The 18,587-nt window shown below is 52.5% G+C and overlaps 5 protein-coding genes across 5 annotated transcripts; 3 read left to right on the plus strand and 2 right to left on the minus strand.

The window, feature by feature from the left end:
* Positions 1-361: 361 nt before the first annotated feature.
* Positions 362-1,923, minus strand: J4E93_001332 (uncharacterized protein; the record flags this gene model as incomplete). Its single annotated transcript, XM_049339284.1, has 4 exons — positions 362-710; positions 778-1,224; positions 1,250-1,584; positions 1,639-1,923. The coding sequence occupies 4 exons, from the start codon at positions 1,921-1,923 to the stop codon at positions 362-364; spliced, it is 1,416 nt and encodes a 471-aa protein (XP_049203241.1).
* Positions 1,924-3,410: 1,487 nt separating this feature from the next.
* Positions 3,411-4,200, plus strand: J4E93_001333 (uncharacterized protein; the record flags this gene model as incomplete). The annotated part of the gene is made up of 2 exons (XM_049339285.1): positions 3,411-3,674; positions 3,877-4,200. The coding sequence occupies 2 exons, from the start codon at positions 3,411-3,413 to the stop codon at positions 4,198-4,200; spliced, it is 588 nt and encodes a 195-aa protein (XP_049203242.1).
* A 2,219-nt stretch (positions 4,201-6,419) lies between these two features.
* Positions 6,420-9,539, minus strand: J4E93_001334 (uncharacterized protein; the record flags this gene model as incomplete). Its single annotated transcript, XM_049339286.1, has 1 exon — positions 6,420-9,539. One exon carries the CDS (start codon positions 9,537-9,539, stop codon positions 6,420-6,422), a length of 3,120 nt encoding a protein of 1,039 aa, XP_049203243.1.
* Positions 9,540-14,678: 5,139 nt separating this feature from the next.
* Positions 14,679-15,087, plus strand: J4E93_001335 (uncharacterized protein; the record flags this gene model as incomplete). The annotated part of the gene is made up of 2 exons (XM_049339287.1): positions 14,679-14,876; positions 14,923-15,087. 2 exons carry the CDS (start codon positions 14,679-14,681, stop codon positions 15,085-15,087), a joined length of 363 nt encoding a protein of 120 aa, XP_049203244.1.
* Positions 15,088-15,410: 323 nt separating this feature from the next.
* J4E93_001336 (uncharacterized protein) lies at positions 15,411-17,102 on the plus strand (the record flags this gene model as incomplete). The annotated part of the gene is made up of 2 exons (XM_049339288.1): positions 15,411-15,637; positions 15,686-17,102. The coding sequence occupies 2 exons, from the start codon at positions 15,411-15,413 to the stop codon at positions 17,100-17,102; spliced, it is 1,644 nt and encodes a 547-aa protein (XP_049203245.1).
* Between the last annotated feature and the right edge of the window lie 1,485 nt (positions 17,103-18,587).

Genomic DNA, 18,587 nt, shown 5'->3' on the forward strand with positions numbered 1-18,587 from the left:
GCTTGGAAGGGAACGAAAGCTGATGTGAAGATGTGGAGGTGCTTGAGGATGGTTGGAGTGATTGGTTGATGAATGCGGCTTTAGCACGTGGCGCTTGTAGGATTTGGGATTAGTGTGCTTGGCGTGCAAGGAAGCTTGGGCAAAGGACGACCTGTTTGCGTTCCTCCATCAGAGCATGCGCATTGGTACACACGCGGCTTCGCGTCGTCTAGCTGAGTGCGAAATAAACAACATTGTATTACCGGTAATGACAGGCAAGTTTCTGGGAGCAAATCTGAATACATGGCAAAAGAAGCACCTGCCGCCCCGATGATCCCCTCCGTCCCTTCTCCCCTCAGCTTCCAACCACCGCATTCACTCATCAAACCTTCTCTCCAATCACTGCAATGATGCTAGCGAAGCCTCCGTCGGGTGTAGGCTTGATAGAAAGCTTTCCCGAGGCGGAGTCCCAATCGGCCGTGTGTGTAGTGTCACTCTTATCCTTCGATCCATGCGCATTGATGCCAATGGGGATGCCGAAGAGACGAATACTTCCGCCGCCGGATGCAGCGCTTGAGACCTGCTTGTCAAACTCCTTGATCGTGTTGCCGGAGAACTGGACTTCGAAGGCGAGGTTCGAGACGATGACGAACTGTACGACGCGAGCCAGGCCCTTGACTTCCTCTGGGGCGCCGCTCTTGAGCTTGTAGGCATCTTTGCCTCGAATGTCCCTGTATCTGGTAAGTGGCTGTCTGGGTAATATGTTGAAAGGAAACGGAGGCAATGGGATACACGCACCATGAACCTGGGTTAACGTTGATCGCTCGGAACTGGTCGTCCCAAGACATAGTGAGGGTAGTCTTGAGTTGGTCCTCGTGAGTGAACATGGAGCTCTCTTTATTGTCCACGCTGGCGTTGACACCCAGTGAGATCCAGGGAACGTAGTCAACTGACACGCCACCGCCTCCACTGGTATGCGTGAAGCTCTTCTCGTCGACCTTGTTGCCTTTGTTGAAGTCGATGGTTGCTTCACCGCGCGGCTTGTTCTCCTTCTTCGCCATGCCCAACCAATCTGCCACTTGCCCGGCGTAGTCTGAGGCGGAGTACAGTGGGACGTAGTAGTCATGTTTGGGTGGTGCCACGACGCCGTCCTTCTCAAGTTGCCTCACAATGGCGTCGGCATCCTGAGCTCCAAGCGTCGTAACGGGCATGTTAATGCTGAATGGGCTGTCAGGTCCTGAAGGTCTTATTGATACGTTATTCAACTCACCCTGGGGACGGTGTAACACCGTATATAGCGTCTCGAATTCGCTGCTTGTCCTGGATGTACGAGTTTGCCATGTCACCGAAGACTTCTCGAGTAGCAGAGTCGAAAGCAGATACGGAGCTGTTGTACTTCGACTCTAGCGCGTTGAGCTGCTTTTGCTCACGGCTCTTCCAGGTGAACCATGTGTCACCGGGAACCATGAACTCTGGTTTCTCCTTGAGTTTGTCCCACTTTGCTTGTGCCTTCTCTGTTGCGGCATCAAATGCTTCTTTCGCTGACGTCTGGTTGAGCATTGCTGTGGCCAAGTTCAGCTTGTTAGTAGAAGTGGGTGCATCGCCCTAATTCCTCATATGAGTCTTCGTCTCTTTAATGCAGGCGATCTCAGTACTTACAAGGTCAACATGTTCCATGTATGCCAGGAGCGCACGAGAGTATGACTTCGACTTGGTAGGGGCGTAGAACAAGTTGTCGGTGTACAGTTGACTATCGCCGATCTCGTAGATACCCATGTTGGCGTACATCGGATCGATCAGACTCGCCGGTCCAGCGGGTGGTCCACGCTGAGCTCTGGTGCTGAAGAAGTAGGATGTATGCTCGCCAGTCTTGTCTCCAAGTTGAGATTTGATGGCATCGCAGTATGCAAGCCAAAACGACTTGTTGGCCTGGTCTTGAGACATGATTGATAGCAAGATTTAGAGACTTGGAAAAGTGGGTGTATAGTAAGATATAAGGTACAGTGATGATTTGATTTCGAGGATGTTGCTGTTTTCTTGTGATTACAATGGAACTATATATGTAATTGACCTTTGAGAGTTGGCCAAAGTAGACTAGTGCCATTTTGTGCATACATTTTTAGGTGCTGTAACGATGGTCAGTTCTGTCCAGAGTCCTCCGCAGATTACGCAAAGGAGTCAAGAGGCTGGCTGAAGACGCAGCTCCTGTCTGATCCGTTAGCGCCACAATTATGAGAAGTCGCAGAGTCACACCGCGTAGGTACAGCGAGTATAGGACGTCGCATCGAGAGGCGCCGTTTCGACACGCTGAGTTTGATTGCGTCGGTGGTGTATAGCTTCATGCAACCGGCCAGATCGAAAGCCTAAACTTCGAACATGTGACATAGGTATGTCTGAGCTTGATTAGCAATGGTGTGGGAGAGCTGGGCTTGAGCGAAGTCAGAAGGACGCGTTCTCTAGAAAAAGTTGCCACAAGTGCATTCACGTGAATCTGCAAATACTGTCAGAATCGGAATTGGCATGTGGTTCCAGCATTTGCACAGAACTTGTCTGTTGCAAACATCCACGAGTCGGGAAAGAATACATTGCGACTGGCTGCAAGCACCGATGAGACTGTCCAGTGTTCGCGCAATTGACCCCCTCTTTTCTCGTGATGTGGACTTACAGTCCGGTGCTGTGACCTAGGTATGCTTCACAGCTCCGCGATCCATAGTTCCGAGGCCGTGGCGCATTTTGTTTTGATGGAATATAGCTGAGATCAGGTCTGTAGTGCTTTACATCGGTCCGCCCGAATGATACCCGCTATTCATTCCAGTTAGCTATCAACCACTGGAAGATGCAGATTGAGAGATGGCCAGGAACGGTGCGTAATCTAATCAGCTTGGTCTGGCAAGATGGCTGAGCTGGGTAATGCGTGTGTGCTGCACGATGTCACCTTCGCACAGGACGGATACGCATTAGGCGATATCTCGGCGGGTAAGGCTGAGCAAGCCTGCCTTGCGGATCATCGTCCGGACTGCAGGTGCGGATGTGATGAGCGGAGTGCAGGAACTAGCTTCCCCACCAGTGCATTAGTATCCCGAGAACCCCTCCAGCTTGAGGCCTCCTGCAAAATACACCACTGCACGAGAATGACCAACGCAGGCTGTTGATTTCGAATTATTGCCATTTCAGCTGCGCCACATACTGCAGGCGAGCATCATCCTCACCCCTCATCTGGTCCAGAACGGCGGCCGCGCTGCTAATGCTTCTCGTCCCATGCAGCGCTTTGCACGACTATGCATCACAGGCCGTATTCGGGCTCAGCTCGAAATGTGACCTCGAGATGTAGTCATGATTTGCATTGATTTGCATGCTCTACATAGATACTGCGTCAATGTTTTCCTTCCTATCCCTTACTGAACGACCAGCGAATAGCTCAGCTTCAAGGCATGGACACTCAAGCTTTCGAGTTCCAAGATAACTTCTCCTTCTCACTTGTTGACGGCTTACCCCGAAAACCTAGCGTGCAACCGTCGCGCTTTTGGAAGGCACTATCATACACCTTCCTACCCATCCTGGCCGGAGGGACTGGCAGCCTCGAAGATGAGGGGCAGGCAATGTTTGTGGCTGCGCAAGGCCAGCCTGGCATCCCGGAAGGAAGGACGCTACCTCAAGAAGTGACGAACTACCAAATCTTCATCAAATCAGATGTAGTACAAACCATCAATCGCCCGTCATACTCCGCGTCTAATGGGCGATCGTACTTTGAGCTTGTCTACAGGTAACGCTTCACGTTCGCCTTCCACCTGTGCCGAGACTCACATCACGCAGGTACCTCCGTTATGCTACAGCTGTACGTCAGACTCGTCACTAAAAGCCGATACAACACCAGGGACAGCTACTGAAATGACTCAGGGTGCCGAGACCCCGGATATATGTAACTCTCGAGAGGCGTTATTTGACGCAGAAGCGAAGAAGGAAGTGGCGTGGAGAGCCGCCCTGCGCGACTATACGCCCACGGGCGCAACGTCTTTCGTGGATGCATTGAGTCACAACAAAGCGTATCTGGATGCATGGGAGATCGAGCAACAGCGGTATGACGAGTACAAGTCTCTGCAAACACCCGAAATGGAAGACATGCTGAAGCAGCTCGATATCATGAAGTCTGCAAACGACCGACTGTTATACAAAAAGAGGTCTGTACTTGCCCTTCAATTGTTTTCTATAAAACCTGGCTAACTTTTCGTTAGTAATACCATGCCTTGTATTGCTCTGAGCCAAGATCAAGTCGCATTACCAACGCCCCTACAAGTAGATACCAAGGATATCTTTTACCGTCCCCAGCATTCCCTCAGCGACTATGAACGACAGTACACGGCGTGGCTCAGCCAATCCAAAAAGTTACATGGGCCTCACGATGTTCATATGGCGGAGGTGGATACTCTAACGTGGGCAGGGCTTGGTCATCCAGACCTCGACCAAGCAAAGCCACTCGACATAAGCTCCAGTACAATGGGCCTATACAAGATAATCGGCATACAGCTGTGGTTTATAGGTGGTTCCACAGCTCCCGTAGCTCTCGATGTGGAAAGAGGACTGTGGAACCAAAACTTTCGTGACCTGGGTAAGCTGTCGGAGGATGCGCCATCGTACTTGCGAGAACCAATTTGTAAAACGACAAAATTGCTTCTGGCTTGGGGTCTGCGCATGGAAATAACGTTTCCAGCTTTCGTGTCTGAGGCAGATCGCAGAAGTTTCATTGCGTCTTTGAGGTATTCATTCCAACAGGACGAGCAGAACAAGGACATGTACTTCAGTCAGACTGGCGCGGATACGTATCCAATATTGTTGGCTTCGCTCTCTGATATAGTTTAGTATGCGAAGTAGGCAATTTGAACAGTTCTTCTTTGAAACAGTCCTCCACTCTTTCAGATCCTGTGGATCAATCATCAATTCTACCGAAAAACTTCACTATTCAGTCACAATTCAATCCAGCTGAATAGCGCGCCATCGGAGTCGCCACCCATGTCAATGACAAGCAAGACATGTGGTAAACCTACTCGATCGCCTGGATATGTGCCTTGGTCTAGACAAATGTCCATGTCGCACTAGAGCTGCATCATCCGCACTGTCGGCTGTCGTCACCAACATTGGTCTAGCGATACCACTCTTGCAATACTGTGGCTACCTGATGCCCGCACACCCTCAGGTTAGCACAAGTGTTGATGTCTGATCGCCGTAGTTCGATCAACCAGGAATGATGGCTGGCTGATACCTACAGAGGTCCAGCTGAAGGCTTCCAATTTGGAATTATCGTTGATACAGCCTTTTGCTGTTGGTGTGGGGGACGACGAGTCGCTCATACGGCCATGAGGAGCTATGCATCCACCCGCTGGTGTAGACAGCCATTTGGTCAACTAATACTATTTAATCGTCCAAACTCCCCAGCTAGAATCCAACTCATCATTCCCAACATCTGTCTCCTTGAGCACTCACTGCACCCAACCACCCAACCGAACAAAATGATCGTCCTCCACCAAACCAAACTCGAACACTACCACCCGGAACGAATGGACTCAACACAGTGCTGGCTCGAAACCCCCTGCCCGCCAATCGGCATCAACCAAAATCTCTGCGTCCGCATCTACAATCTCAGCGTACCCAGCGGTATCCGAACGATAACGTACAGATGGTTCTCGCGCGGTGCCGGCAAATCTGGATTCGGCTTACCCCTCCAGTGGTCAGCAGATGGCAGGGAAGTCATGGGCAACTGGCAACGTGGAGGGGCGGTGGGAATGTTCAATGGTGAAGGACCCTGGGAAGGTTTTGGCATTCATGTAACTGCGACTACGGCAACTGGCGATCTTACGGGTGATGTGCAGATATTGGGACCCGAACAAGCAGGATGATAGGATAGGGTTGGAAGATGTGTATCGTCCTCTGGTGGAGGCCTTGCATCTAAATTGATACGTTTTTAGGCAGCGTCGACATAGTCACTGTTAGTTACATATGAGATGTAGAGCTTGGATAGTGTTCATTCTTCGTATTGAGCAGCGACCGTGATTTCGTATCTACATAGCGCTTCATATCATATCGACATCCCTGGGTATTATTTCCACCAAACCACCCTTCGCTTTCAATTCCTCCCGAACGTTGTCCAATGCCAGCATGTACCAAAGCAGTCGAAGAAGATATTACATAGATGTGTGCGTGTCGTTGTCGTGATGATGCGTCCAGGCTTGCGCCGTTCTTTGTAGTTGTTGTTGTAATGCTAAGCCGCCATTTTGCTATGCAAGCTGAGTGAAAGAAGAACAGAACGAGGGTATAAGGGAAAGTCAAACGCTTGAACGCAGCAGAACGCCAGTGAAACCCATAAATACAAGAAACTCATTATGAGTAGTAGTGAAGGAAATAGCCACCAGGACTGTGAGAGCGCAGCTCGGAAGAATGGAAGATGTTTAGACGCTGACGGTTCGTCGGACGCCTACCTCGGGCTTCTTCGCGTAGCCGATGAGGAGTTTGAAGCTAGTTCCGCGCTTCTCGCACTCGTTGATGAGGCTTTGATCGCGCCAGATACTGGTCTCTAGAAGATTGCCGGAAGTAGCGGCGCCAGGTTGGCCGGCTTCGGGAAGGACGAGCGACTCGTAACAGCGAGAGTACCACCATCTGCCTACGCGCGCCACCATATCGGTGATGCCAGTATCATTTGACTCGGAGGACGAGGTGGCGTTGAGAAGATCGGAGAAGGATACTTCAGGCTTGGGTCCTTTCGGCGCGGGCATGTTGTTTGTCTTGCTGGAAGAGCTGGCCGTGCTGCCCTTCCTCTTCGTGATGTTCTGCTTGACGTCATCGAGGTTGGGGAGCTTGCCGGCAACCGGAACACCAACAACGCAACGATTGCACTCAACAAAACCCTTGCGCCCGATACCAGCCATGACTTCGTCACTGATGTTGCGAAGCGAAATGCTCTCATCTGCTACTTGCATCCTCATCTTGAGCCCACGGACAGCGCGACGAGCGCGGTTGCCCATGTTGACCAGGTCCATGTCAAGGACTGAGAACTCAAGGTAACCACCAGGTCTAAGGACGCGCTTGGATTCAGAAAGGATGAAGCGGTGTTCCGATGAGGGAAGCGCAGTCGGAAAGCGAAGCACGACGCAGGCAAAGAAGTGCATGGGAAACGGGAAAGCCTTGCCGAGGGACGGGTGGTAGATGTGACGGTGATTGCTGAGTGTTGACAATGGCTCAGAAGCGCCTTCGGTTGATGCAGTGGGCGATGGATCGGGGCCCATATCATAGACAGTCGCTTCAGGGTATGTGAGTGCGCAGTAGTAAGACCAGTCTTTGCCAAGACCATCGATGACAAGTACGCGGTCCTCGCTTGGGTCTTCCAATTCAAAGTGCACGGGGCTGAACAAGACGCGTCCGAACGAGAGCCACTTGCTTGTCATGAGAGCGCCAAATCGAAGGTTTGCCATCGACAAGAGCCCGTCCGCCTGGCTTTCGGCAATGTCCATCATACGCGTGTCGCGGTAATGAGTGGTGCTGGCACTGTCGCGATCTTTGCTGGACTTTGAAGCAATGGTGGCTTTGGACTGTCGAGCACTCTGCGACAACGAGGCTGGGAGACTGGAGCGAGTTGAACGCTTTGTGGCAGTCCCTGCCGATAGCTGAGGACTAGAGGGCAAGCTCAGTCTGCCAGTAACGGGGTCAATGACGCTGATCTTGCGCTCGCCGTAGTCAGAGATGAATTCCGAGAAAGAGATCGACGAAGTAGGTGACTGTGTTGAGTGTAGAACAGCAAGCAGACGAGAGCGACGAAGATGAAGTGAGGGATTGGCAACCTCATCGTTCTCTGATCCTGACATGTTGCGTGGCGCTTTGGGTCTCAAAGGCATTGGCTCGAGAGAAGGGTGACTGCGAAGGCTGTTGTTCTCTTCCTTCGTGCGAGAGGTGACAGGCGAGAGCACCTGGTCGATCAGGTCGTCATACTCGTTCCAGAGTTCATCATCTGACAGAGGCGCACTAGGACTGGGCACGACAGCAGTACCGGCAGCGGGTGCAAAGCTCCAGATACCTGAGCTACTTGAGTAGGATACCTCGGAGTCTTTACGAGGTGGGAACTTGAAAAATTCGCTTCGACGGTTGGCCTCATCTTCCATAGGGCTAATGGTAGCGATAGCCGATCCGTGGGTCAGAGCGGTTAGACCGTGCAGAATAGGATATGGCTCCACCGGACCAGCACTTGCGACAACAGATCCAATGGAATCGAAAGACGTTCGTGGAGGAGCTGCTGGACGAGGTTGGTTCGACACAAAGGGACGAGAAAATGAACGCGAAGACGGACGAGGTGCCTGACGACGGCTAGAGACAACCTGAGGGATACGACCAACTTGCGCCAAGCGACTTGGTCGAGGGGGTGGGCTTGTAGGCGGCGGGCCAGGCGAGGGAAGATTCTGAGGTAGGACAAATTCTTCTTCAGCAGGTGCATCGTGAACCGACTCTTGTTCAGGCTCGGGCATGCGAGAGGGAACTGCTACATCCATTGGCGGCGCAGAGCTTTCATCGCGCATCGGCGAAGGTTCATGGAACGGTGATGAGGGTCGAGAGAGGTCCGTAACAGGAGTCAGGTCACCCAGCGAGTAACGCTCCGAGTTGCGGGAAGCCGATCGAACATTCGTATCGATACTCAGTTTGCTCTGTTGTTGTTCCGGTTGTTGCTGTTGTGCTTCTGGGCGCAGAAAGACCTTGGGCGAAGCCGAGCGGGGTGCTGCCAGGGTAGATGGCAACACTGGCTTAGGCGGCAGCAGCATGGACTGCATTCGCTCTTTCCTTCCCGGCTCGTCATCGGAGAGAGCGCTTTCAGTCCCCTCATCAACCTCCTGCATCAGCTGCTCAATGTCGTCCAATTCAAGCCCGGACTGGTCCATCAACGCGTAATGTGCGACGGAGCGAGAGACTGTTGCTTGGTTTGAAGGGTTGGCGGTAGGGGCAGCTGGTGTTGGGGCGCGTGGGCCAGCATGGGCACGTTGAAAGAAGTTCCACCTTTTTGAAGGCTTCGGTGCCTCCTTCTCGGCTTTGCCTTTCTTTGACGACTTCAACCAAGAGCCCTCTTTGATCTCAGCGGCAGTCTCGCTTATCGAGTTCTTTCGAATCTTCCCAGTGATCCGACTGTTCGATCCTGACGGTGCGCTAGGGCCCTGTGCGGTTTGTAGAGCTCGTGAGGTCCGTTTCGAGGCCATGGAAGGTAGAAAGGACCTCTTAGTATCATCATCACTCTCGGAAGGTCTTCGCAATCCCATAGTCATCTTCTTCATCGGGGATCCGTTGCGTGAACTGTCCGGCATAGCGGAAGGCAGCAATGTTGGCCTGTTCTTCTCTAGGGCTGACTGCGATGTGTTGCTCACTGTCTTGTTCAGTTCCAAACCATGACCAACTGAGACGTCTAGACTGCTGGTGGAGTGCATCGGCTCGGGACTTCGTGACAGCTCTGAGCTAGTGCCAGTACCTCGGATGACGACAGGAGCGAGGCGATTGAGGAAGAAGTCATCCATCTCGCCGCTGGTGGTGCTAGTCATGCTGCTTTTGCGAGTTGAGGGGGTTTTGTCCAAGCTCTCAGAAGTAGTTCCGGCGCTGGCGGATCGTCCAATGCTGTTTGTACTGACTGAGCTTCCACTTCGACCTCTCACTGCGTATCTTCCATAGCCTTCGTGACCGGTGCCTGCAGCTGGCCCTCTCCTGTGAAGCTTGCTTTCAGACTTCGCTGATGGGGTAGGCTCGGTCTTGGTACGACGCGTGAAGAACCCAAATCGAGAAGTCTTACTTGGGCTTGGAGCGGGCGCAGGTGCTGGTGCTGGTCCGGTGCTGGTCCTTCGTGGCTTCCGATCTTGCTGAACGTCGGGTGTCGATCCACGAACTGGGCCTTTGGTAGCTGCTGGCAATGTTGAGGAAGGATTTGGCGAAGGGTTGCGGGAAGAAGGTTTCGTTGGCATGCTAATTTTAGATCTTCCAGCAGTAAGTCCATTTCTAGATTCCGATGAAGCGGTTCTTTTGTGTTGAGATGGAAAGTTGAGCATATTGCTCTGGATGATTGGTGATGGGCCACGGAGCCCCGATATTTCCGGTGTACCATCTCTGCTGGGTCTTGACGGTCGCCTTGATGTTGGCATTGACGCGGGCGACTGATCGGCGAGATGAGCAAACTCAGGGGGCGCCTGCATGCGAGGTCGTTCTTCTGCTCTTGGAATTACATCAGACGTCCGAGGACTCTGTGGTAGAGTAGCGAGACCATTGGGTGACTGGACGTCCTTGTATTTGGCGCCATCAGTAACAACAGTGGATGCTGCTGATGATGATGAGGTAGAAGACTCTCTGACGGTGGATAGTGTGTGGGGATGGCGAGTGCTGACTTCGTCCGGAGTCTTGTGTCGAGTGACTGGCGGTCTGCTCTGCAGAGGGCTCGCCTGCCGTGTTCGATTCGAGGCTCTCGATAGCGTTGTACCGGGAGAGTAAGACGACATTGATGTAGGAGTTGATGATACACTGAAAGGTCCAGGGGAATCCGTGTAGCGAGACGAAGGTGTTGCAGAGAGAGCATACTGCGGTGTTGGGAGGGGGAGTATGTCTGTGGGGCCGATCTCATAGTCGTAGAGTGGGTTACTGTAGGAATCGACCTGAGCCTCTGAACGAGCGAAGACGTTGGATGATGGCGGTATCGAAATGCCCAGGACTGTCTCAGAGAAAGGATCCTTATATCCCCCGGGTATTCCTTCCATTAATTGCCTATCATCTTGAGATGATATTGACCCGTCTCTTATCCGCGTAACCTGCCTGCCGGTTGCAGACCCAACGCTCGTTTGTTTTCTTCTGAGCACATTCGACCGAGGACTCTCAATGGTTGAGGCAGACGAGCCTGAGGCGAGCGAGGGTGTGCGTATGCTTGGGGGAACTTCAAGCTTTGGTAGCCGGGATGTCGACGTTTGTTGTGAGGGTTTCGAGTTTGCGATACTTGGGTGTTGAGGGAACATAGGCGTAGACCGGCTGGTCTTCCTTTGACGCGAGCTAAGTGCTGGTGCGGGACCTGGTTGACTCGTCGAGACTTTGGCGTTCACTTCGTCGTCTCTTGAAGGCCTCCTCTTTTGCAGCTTAGATTGGCCTGGGGTGGGTAGTTGTGAAGTGGTTGTGGTAGGAGTGACAGATCGTTGAGGCAACCGAGTAGTTGGCGCCCGGTCCTCTGTCCTCCTTGGGGGAGGGTAGTGTGACTTATAGGAAGCCATTTCGGGTAACCTTGTGTAGCCCGGGTAGATGTGCAACGGAACCCTGTGTACGCCGAGAAATTCATGAAAGCATGTGCTTATCCACCTATGAGACCCTGGAAATCGATGGCTTTGACGTGGGGTAACCTGACAGTCGAAGGTTTGGGACCGTCAGCAGTTTCAGCTCGGGAAGCCGTGATGGTACGAGCGGCTGATGGCGGGAGGGCTAGAGTAACGGGACGGAGGTGGCGATTCGGAAATATTACAAAGACGTGAGTTTGCAAGTCCATGAATATAAGTCATCCAGCCACAAGGTACATGCAGTCCTACGTCCCCGTGCAGAGTTACGGTGAGTTGTTGCGACTCTTTCTCGTGTGCCACATCTATCGGCGGGACCGAGATCGTAGGGTGTGGCGCAGCGGCAAAGCCCGAGATGGGGCTGTGCAGGGATTCGCAATTGGGACCAGGAAAATCGACAACGATGCGTACAAGGAGCAACGAGACGACGAGTGATATTATACTCGTGCTTCCAACGGCAACTCGCGCGTCCCGCCTATTCCTCCCTCAGGGTCGACTGTCCAAGCGCGGGGCTTGCACCCTAAGTCGCCTCAGTGGGGCTTTCGCGGGTGAGCCGTGTCGAGAACGGAGGACCAGTCCAGATGCTCAAACGAGGTAGGCCTGGCTGATGCGATAGTGTAGTGTTTCTGGCAGGCTCAACGTCGCAATCTGTTGGTTAGGAGCGATTCGACGCTTGTTGCGGTTGCGGGGTGCGTAGGCTTGCATATGTATAACGTCGCGACGGACGCATCACGACGCGTAGACTTGATCGCAAAGAACCGGCGCCGGCGGCCTTGCGAAGTTGGGCTTGTCCGGCACGGAGACATGGTGGGCTATTACGGGCGCTTGCGCTTGGATAGGCGGGTGGAGGCCTCTGGCTTGATGAAAGAAGGCAGCCAGTTGAGTTGCTGGATGGCCATGGTGGGTGACGATTCGTAGACAGACCTTGTGCGGCGCCAGCCAAGCGGCATGCCCAATTGGCTGTCAGGTTACCCCTACTCGTCGTTTACCCACCAACTTGATGCCGTTTCAGATACTCAGCAACCCTTACCAGAAGCCTCGTGTTTGCTATCAATTTTTCACGCTCGTCTCGTGACAGGGCTGGCATCATGGGAAGCTGAGGCTGCAAGCTTAGCGAAGGGCCTATATGTGTGGCCATCAAGTCGCGACGACACTCGTTTGTAAAACTGCGCTTCCAGCTGCAATAGTATGCCTCCAACCATCCTCAGCTGTTCCAAACCACGCGATGATCAGCCATCGAATATTCTATCGCACTCGAAAAGGACCGATACAGGCACTCGGAGCTCGCATGCACCTGTCTTGAACAGGACAGAGAGCACATTCGTTGAGAAGCCTTCCACCGTCGAGGGTTGTCTGACTGTTCAATCAGGACCCGCAGGGCAACAGGCGGCTTGCCCATGCGGAAGAGTCATATGCTGCTCTGAGCGATTTTCGCGAATGCACGTCCAACGGTTCCTGCAACTCTTGTTGCTATTCTCGTGACCACTTTCATGCATTGGCGAAAAATCCTGCAGATGCGCTCATGGGGTTGTGGCATTATGCCGTCCAGCCGGAAGGCCCGTTTCTGGCAAGCTGAGATGTGGCTAAGTGCATCGACTCGGCTCTTAGTTTGAGGCTGAGCAGCCGATCGCCCTCGCCACATTGACAACGCATCAAAAGCCTCGTAGGTCGCGAGCCATCAGGAACATTACAAGTTGTCCTTTCTCTACGATGGCGAAAATACCATCTTCTGCTAATAGCAACAGTCTCATCCACGATCCGGGAGAAGGGCCGCTTTGTGTCGGCCATGTCCCACTGCCCAGGTCGCGCTTAATCCCACTACACCTGGTGATCCCTGTTCTGCACGCTCATTCGCACGCCATCAATGTGAGAAATGTGAGAAAAACGGGTAGCCACCGCACTTGACGGTCATGTGACGACGCTTTACTGAATAGAGAAGAGTCTGGTGAAGGACGACTGCCAATGAGAGAACGGATCCGGCTTTCGACGCTGTCACTTGCAGCGGCTACAAGCAGGGGGGGTTCAGAGGCCTCATCCGCGCAAACCATTTAACCATTCGTGATTACGACACGAAGCCTGACCGATGTGATTTTCCGATGATCCTAATCAGCATAGATGCTGGTATCCTGTTCACTGCATCTGAAGGGTTGTCGTGGTGCTGTTGGTGGACCCCAAGAGATATTGCTTACTTCCACACATACGTCAGCGTCGTCGAGTCTAGAACATCCGGACAAAACCTATTCAGTGCCAGACATACTTTGACGTTACTAGTTTCTCATGTCGCAATGACTGGCATCTAGGTCCGTCCTAGTCACCTAGGCTACTGGTTGCGATCCAAACACCAGCTGTTGATAGCCGCCGACTTATCAAAGATATGAGATATTTCGTTGACAGTCCGCGTTTGTAAGGCAGTGACCACTGCGGGCCCACGGTGACCCCGTCCAGGTTCATGCTTTGGCCGCACCCGTTAGTTGAATCGAGCAGAGAAGGTAAGGGAGGGCGGCACGGCGCGGTCACTTCTACCTCTGCGAATCATCTGGCGTAAGTGCTGTATAGCCCTGTGAGCTGTGGTGGAGCTCGGCCCGCTGCGGTACCAATCTTGAGCAAGTCGTTGCGAAGTGCCCGTGCGAGAGTGATGATGATTGTCTAGTGCGAAACTTAAAGATGCTGGACCGGGCTGGTCGTTGAGCCGTTCGGAGACACTTGTGAGACCATAGGGCAGTTGTCGGGTGTGACTCTTATTATTGACGCCTCGCAACACTGCTAGTCGCAGTTCATCGGGCGTGTATCCTTTTGAAGTGTGTCGTGCGAAGTGAGGAGGCCGATCACACGGGTGAGTCCACACATTTCGTTGGTATGCCCTACATCATCCTCAGAGAAGGCTCCGATGCCGGCGTTGACTCATTGCGTATGTCTTGTGTCTCTTGATCACAGAAATTCTCTTGGAGAGCTGGAAGTCCGGGATGTGACGGGGACTACCTTGGTCGTAATGCTAGCGATCGTAGGCACTGAGACAACAGCCAGGGATATGTCCAGTAGTACCAGTCTCTGGCATGCGCGTGACGCGTCTTATGGGCATTTTTTTTGTTAGATCTCTTTTTCTTTTTCTACAGTACGCTTCGACGCACCTCTGCTCGTCTTGGAGTGCTCACAAGAGCTTCCGACGGAGCCGCCTGCGGTGGGAAGAGTTCTTGTATTGTAAGCTCGCTGTAGTTGCCGCCTGCTTTACCACCTCTTCTACTTCAAAGATGCGTACAACACCTGATTTGGGTAGCTGACATATCCTGACACATAACTGGTCAGTTTGACAGCACGTCACGTGATCGCGCGCCAAATCAACATCGCTGAAGGACGCGTCGATGGAGCTACATCTCAACTGTCAACATGTCAAAACAGCAGAAGGTTACTCAATATCAAGAGCGGGTTTACACGGCCCTCCAGATGATCCCAGAGGGTCGCGTCACAACGTATGCCGCCATTTCAAAGGCTTTGAACAGCTCCCCTCGCGCAGTGGGTGGTGCGCTGCGCGTCAACCCGTTTTGTCCAGAGGTACCATGCCATCGGTGTATCGCCAGTACTGGTGTACGTGTGTCAAATCCATATGAGAGGTCTAGCACTGATTTGACAGTTCGTTGGCGGGTACAAGGGCGACTGGGAGAAAGCGCCCAGTGGGCAGAACCAAGATTCAAAGTTGCAGCTGCTGAAAGAAGAAGGGGTCTTGTTCAACGCAGATGGGTTCTTGGCCGATAAGACATTGTTGTGGGATGACTTTGACGTGGAAAAGTTAAGGTAATGGTGATGGAGGTGTGGAAGCGTGGAAAGTCGCGTTCGCGAGGCTGAGGCAAGTGGGGGCGGGGCGATCAATCAGAAAGTTTTGGTGCAGCCAACATAGCGGGAAGGAATGCATTGGTGGCAGGTGCTGTTCTCTCAAGGCTTGCGCAAAACATTGGAAGTCGTCTTCTGCGCACCACACTGCATTTGCTTAGCAATCGTCAAACGCGATTGCGCAAATTTGCCACTTGAACATCGGTTACCTACGCATATCTGAGTTTATGACAACACCACTTTCTAGATTATTGCTCATCAACTTCTTCACTACTACACTCGATCATCAGTATGCCGCCGAAGAAATTCTTGAAGCCGAAGCCAAAGGGCAAGGTCAAGCCGCCGGAGCCGGAGACAGAGAACGACTTCCTCGAAGCTGCGGACGAATTCGAACAGGCGGCAGGGAAATGGCGTGCAGGAGACGCCGCGAAAGCCGTTCGCTTCTTCAATCGAGCGATAGACGCATACAATGAGGGCTTGAAACGTCATCCCCAGTCATTCGATCTTGCATACAACAAGTGAGCGGTCGTCCTTTTCGCTCATTCGCGCAATGCTAACAGTACTAGAGCGAACCTGCAGTACACCATCTCAGAAGATGAGCGCATTGTTCCACATTTCGGAAACAGAACTGCGCTGCTAGAGGAGACTTTGATGTCGCATCGCTACGCAATCTCACTGAATCCCACAAACACCGACATTCTTTTCAACGCTGCGCAAGTACTTACCTCATTAGCAGAGGCCGGTTTGGAAGCCAGCTCACCGGCAGCCGGAAAGCAAGACGCGAGACCGCTGCTTGAAGAGGCGTTTGGTATCCTCACGAAATGCTTAGAGAGCCAGCAGCAAGAGTACTCTCAGATGCAGGCCGAAATTGCCAAAATCGAGGCCTCAGGAGAGTACAAGGATGCCTGGGAGGGTGAACGTCAACAGCCAGCGGAGACTCAGGAACAAGACATGGAGACCGAATCAGGGGCTTCTGAAACACCGGGAGACTGGGCTACTGTTGAAGAACCTCTAACACCGACAAGCATCCTAGAGACATGCACAGCGCAGCTCAGTGCCTTGACGACATTACTAGGGCTATACAACCCCGCTACAGATCTATCAAGTATAGAGAAGAAAGCGCAGGACGGGATAGATACAGCTACTAACAAGATCCCAACACTCATCGACCTCATCGAAAAGTCGCCCGATCCCAAAGCTGTCGATGAGCCCAAAGCAGGTCCTACACTGTCCATATCCGCCCCAGAAGACGCAACCACAACACCCAAAGACGATGCAATACTCGCGGCTGCGAATTTCCAAGCTAGCGTCGCGGAGATGCAATACCGCAGTGACAGAACCACTTCGACAGAGTACGCGGGAACTGTAGAGCGGATATTCAGCAGTCTAGTACAAACCGCGACGCAGAACGCGAGTCCCGATCTCGCGGGAATCAACGTACAGTCCGCATATGCGGATGCGCTCATGGATCTCGCTTCAGCACTAGCAGATGGAGCCCAATATACACCATCAGAACCCACATTTCGCACAGACGTCGATATCCAATGGACAGCTCTCACGCAGACCCAGAATCTGCTCACCAAACTATCCGGCGCACCCTACACTTCCATTCTATCTCCATCGCGACTGGCCGATGTCTTCATAGCAAGAGGTGACACCGATCTCTTCCGCTTTCGCATCTCGCTCTTCGAGGGTGCAAAGCCTGCTTGGGCGAAGAGCGGACCGACTCTGGCCTCCAATGCTGGTGTCTTCTACCGAGGAGGGAGGAGCTATGCGGATAAAGCTGGTGCGGCTGGAGTGCGCAGCACAGCGGATGCCAAAGCGGTTGTAGCGGAGATACTGAAGGCGGTGGCGAGTGGCTCGGAGATGACGAAGGATACTTGGAAGGGTAGGACTGCGGATGTACCGAAAGTTTTGGAGCAGATGGTCGATGAGGGCATTGTTGGGCGGGAGAATGTTGAGGGATTGCTGAGCTGGATGTAGGGAAGAGATATCAGCGTGAGACGCAGTAAGTATGGATGCGTCTTAACAAAATCGTATGCAGTTGAGACCTCTCAATCCCCAGTATGGCTTATCTGACCAGCTTGCACGGTACCACTGGCACTGCTCATCTTTCTACGCTCTTCGCGTCTCTCAGGACCACGACGTGACACTTCTTTAGGTGTTTGACTGTCACTAGAAGCGTTACCCGCTTCAGTCATCTTACTTTGGGTTGAAAGTTTGTCTGTACTGAGATTGTGCATATCGTACGTGACTCGAATTTCTGGCACTGGGCGCCTCCGCAGCTTCTTAGGCACACCCGACATTACACGTGTCGAAGCATGATCCACATCATTATGGATACCAGCGATGGTTTCCACTTGGTGGAGGTCCTCCTTGAGTTCGCGCTGAAACTTCAGTATGTCTGGTATGGTGCCTCGTTCATTTCCTTCAGGGAGTGTTGTGTCATGGCTTGCCGGAAGGTCATCGGAAACTATGGCTTGTTTGCTTACCCATTTAACCGCAAACCAATTCGCATCCCTGCGAGCCGTAGAGGTCGGTTTGTATTCAGTCCACTGATTTATCGAATCGTTCCCGCTGGGCCCATCGTAATTCTTCTCGAGCCCTGTCTCGGCGGCATCCACAATTTCTGCGTTCGAGGTGTGGCTTTCGGATTCGTTTGAATCTGGAAACGTTGCAATCTGCGCTCGTACCTTATCAACACGCATGTCTTCTTTCTCTCGACGTTGCTTTAGTTCTCCCCACAGTTGCGCCTCAACCTTGTCACGAAGACGCATTTCCTTTTCAAGCTCTTTTCGACATTGCATGAAATCAACTTCTTGGTTTGCTTGCAACTGCGCAAAATGGCCATGCCATGCACGCCTCAGGCGAACCTGCTCTTTTTGCTCTCTTTCCAGCTCCCTTTGATGTGATAAATGTAATGCTTTCAGTACGTCGTCTCTTTGCGGCTCATATCCAGTCTTGTTTTTCTTAGCCTCAGCCAGCTGTCTTTCGAGCTCTCCTATCCGCTTTGCAGCTCTTGCAGCATCTATTACCATGTCATGATAAAGGTTTCGTGCAACCAATGTCCTCTTACAACAGTGGCCAAAGACAGATGGCGTTGATCCTTCACTTCGGTACGAATCGTAGGCTACGATGCCATGCAGAAGCTCGATAGCTTTTGGTCGGCGTTTGGGTCTCGTTGAAAGCATGCGGCTGATCGCGTATTCCAAATAGTCTTCTCTGCGGGTGCAATCTTCACTGTCAGTTTCCAGCCACGTTGACTTATGCTTTGTGTTTGCATGGAAGGCAGGGTCGACTCCTCGATGTGTTCTTAAGAGCTGTAGCGAGCCTCTTCTATGCACGGAGAGGATTTCGAGGAGAACACAACCCAAAGAGAACATGTCTGCTGCTCGTCCACTCGGCTTCCATGCAGCTACTCTAACGGTCTGATCAGTACTTGCTGGATAAGATGCGGTGTCGATAAGC

This window comes from Alternaria ventricosa (assembly GCF_023758065.1).
Source record: "Alternaria ventricosa strain BMP 2768 chromosome Unknown scaffold_2, whole genome shotgun sequence".
NCBI classification, from domain to species: domain Eukaryota; kingdom Fungi; phylum Ascomycota; class Dothideomycetes; order Pleosporales; family Pleosporaceae; genus Alternaria; species Alternaria ventricosa.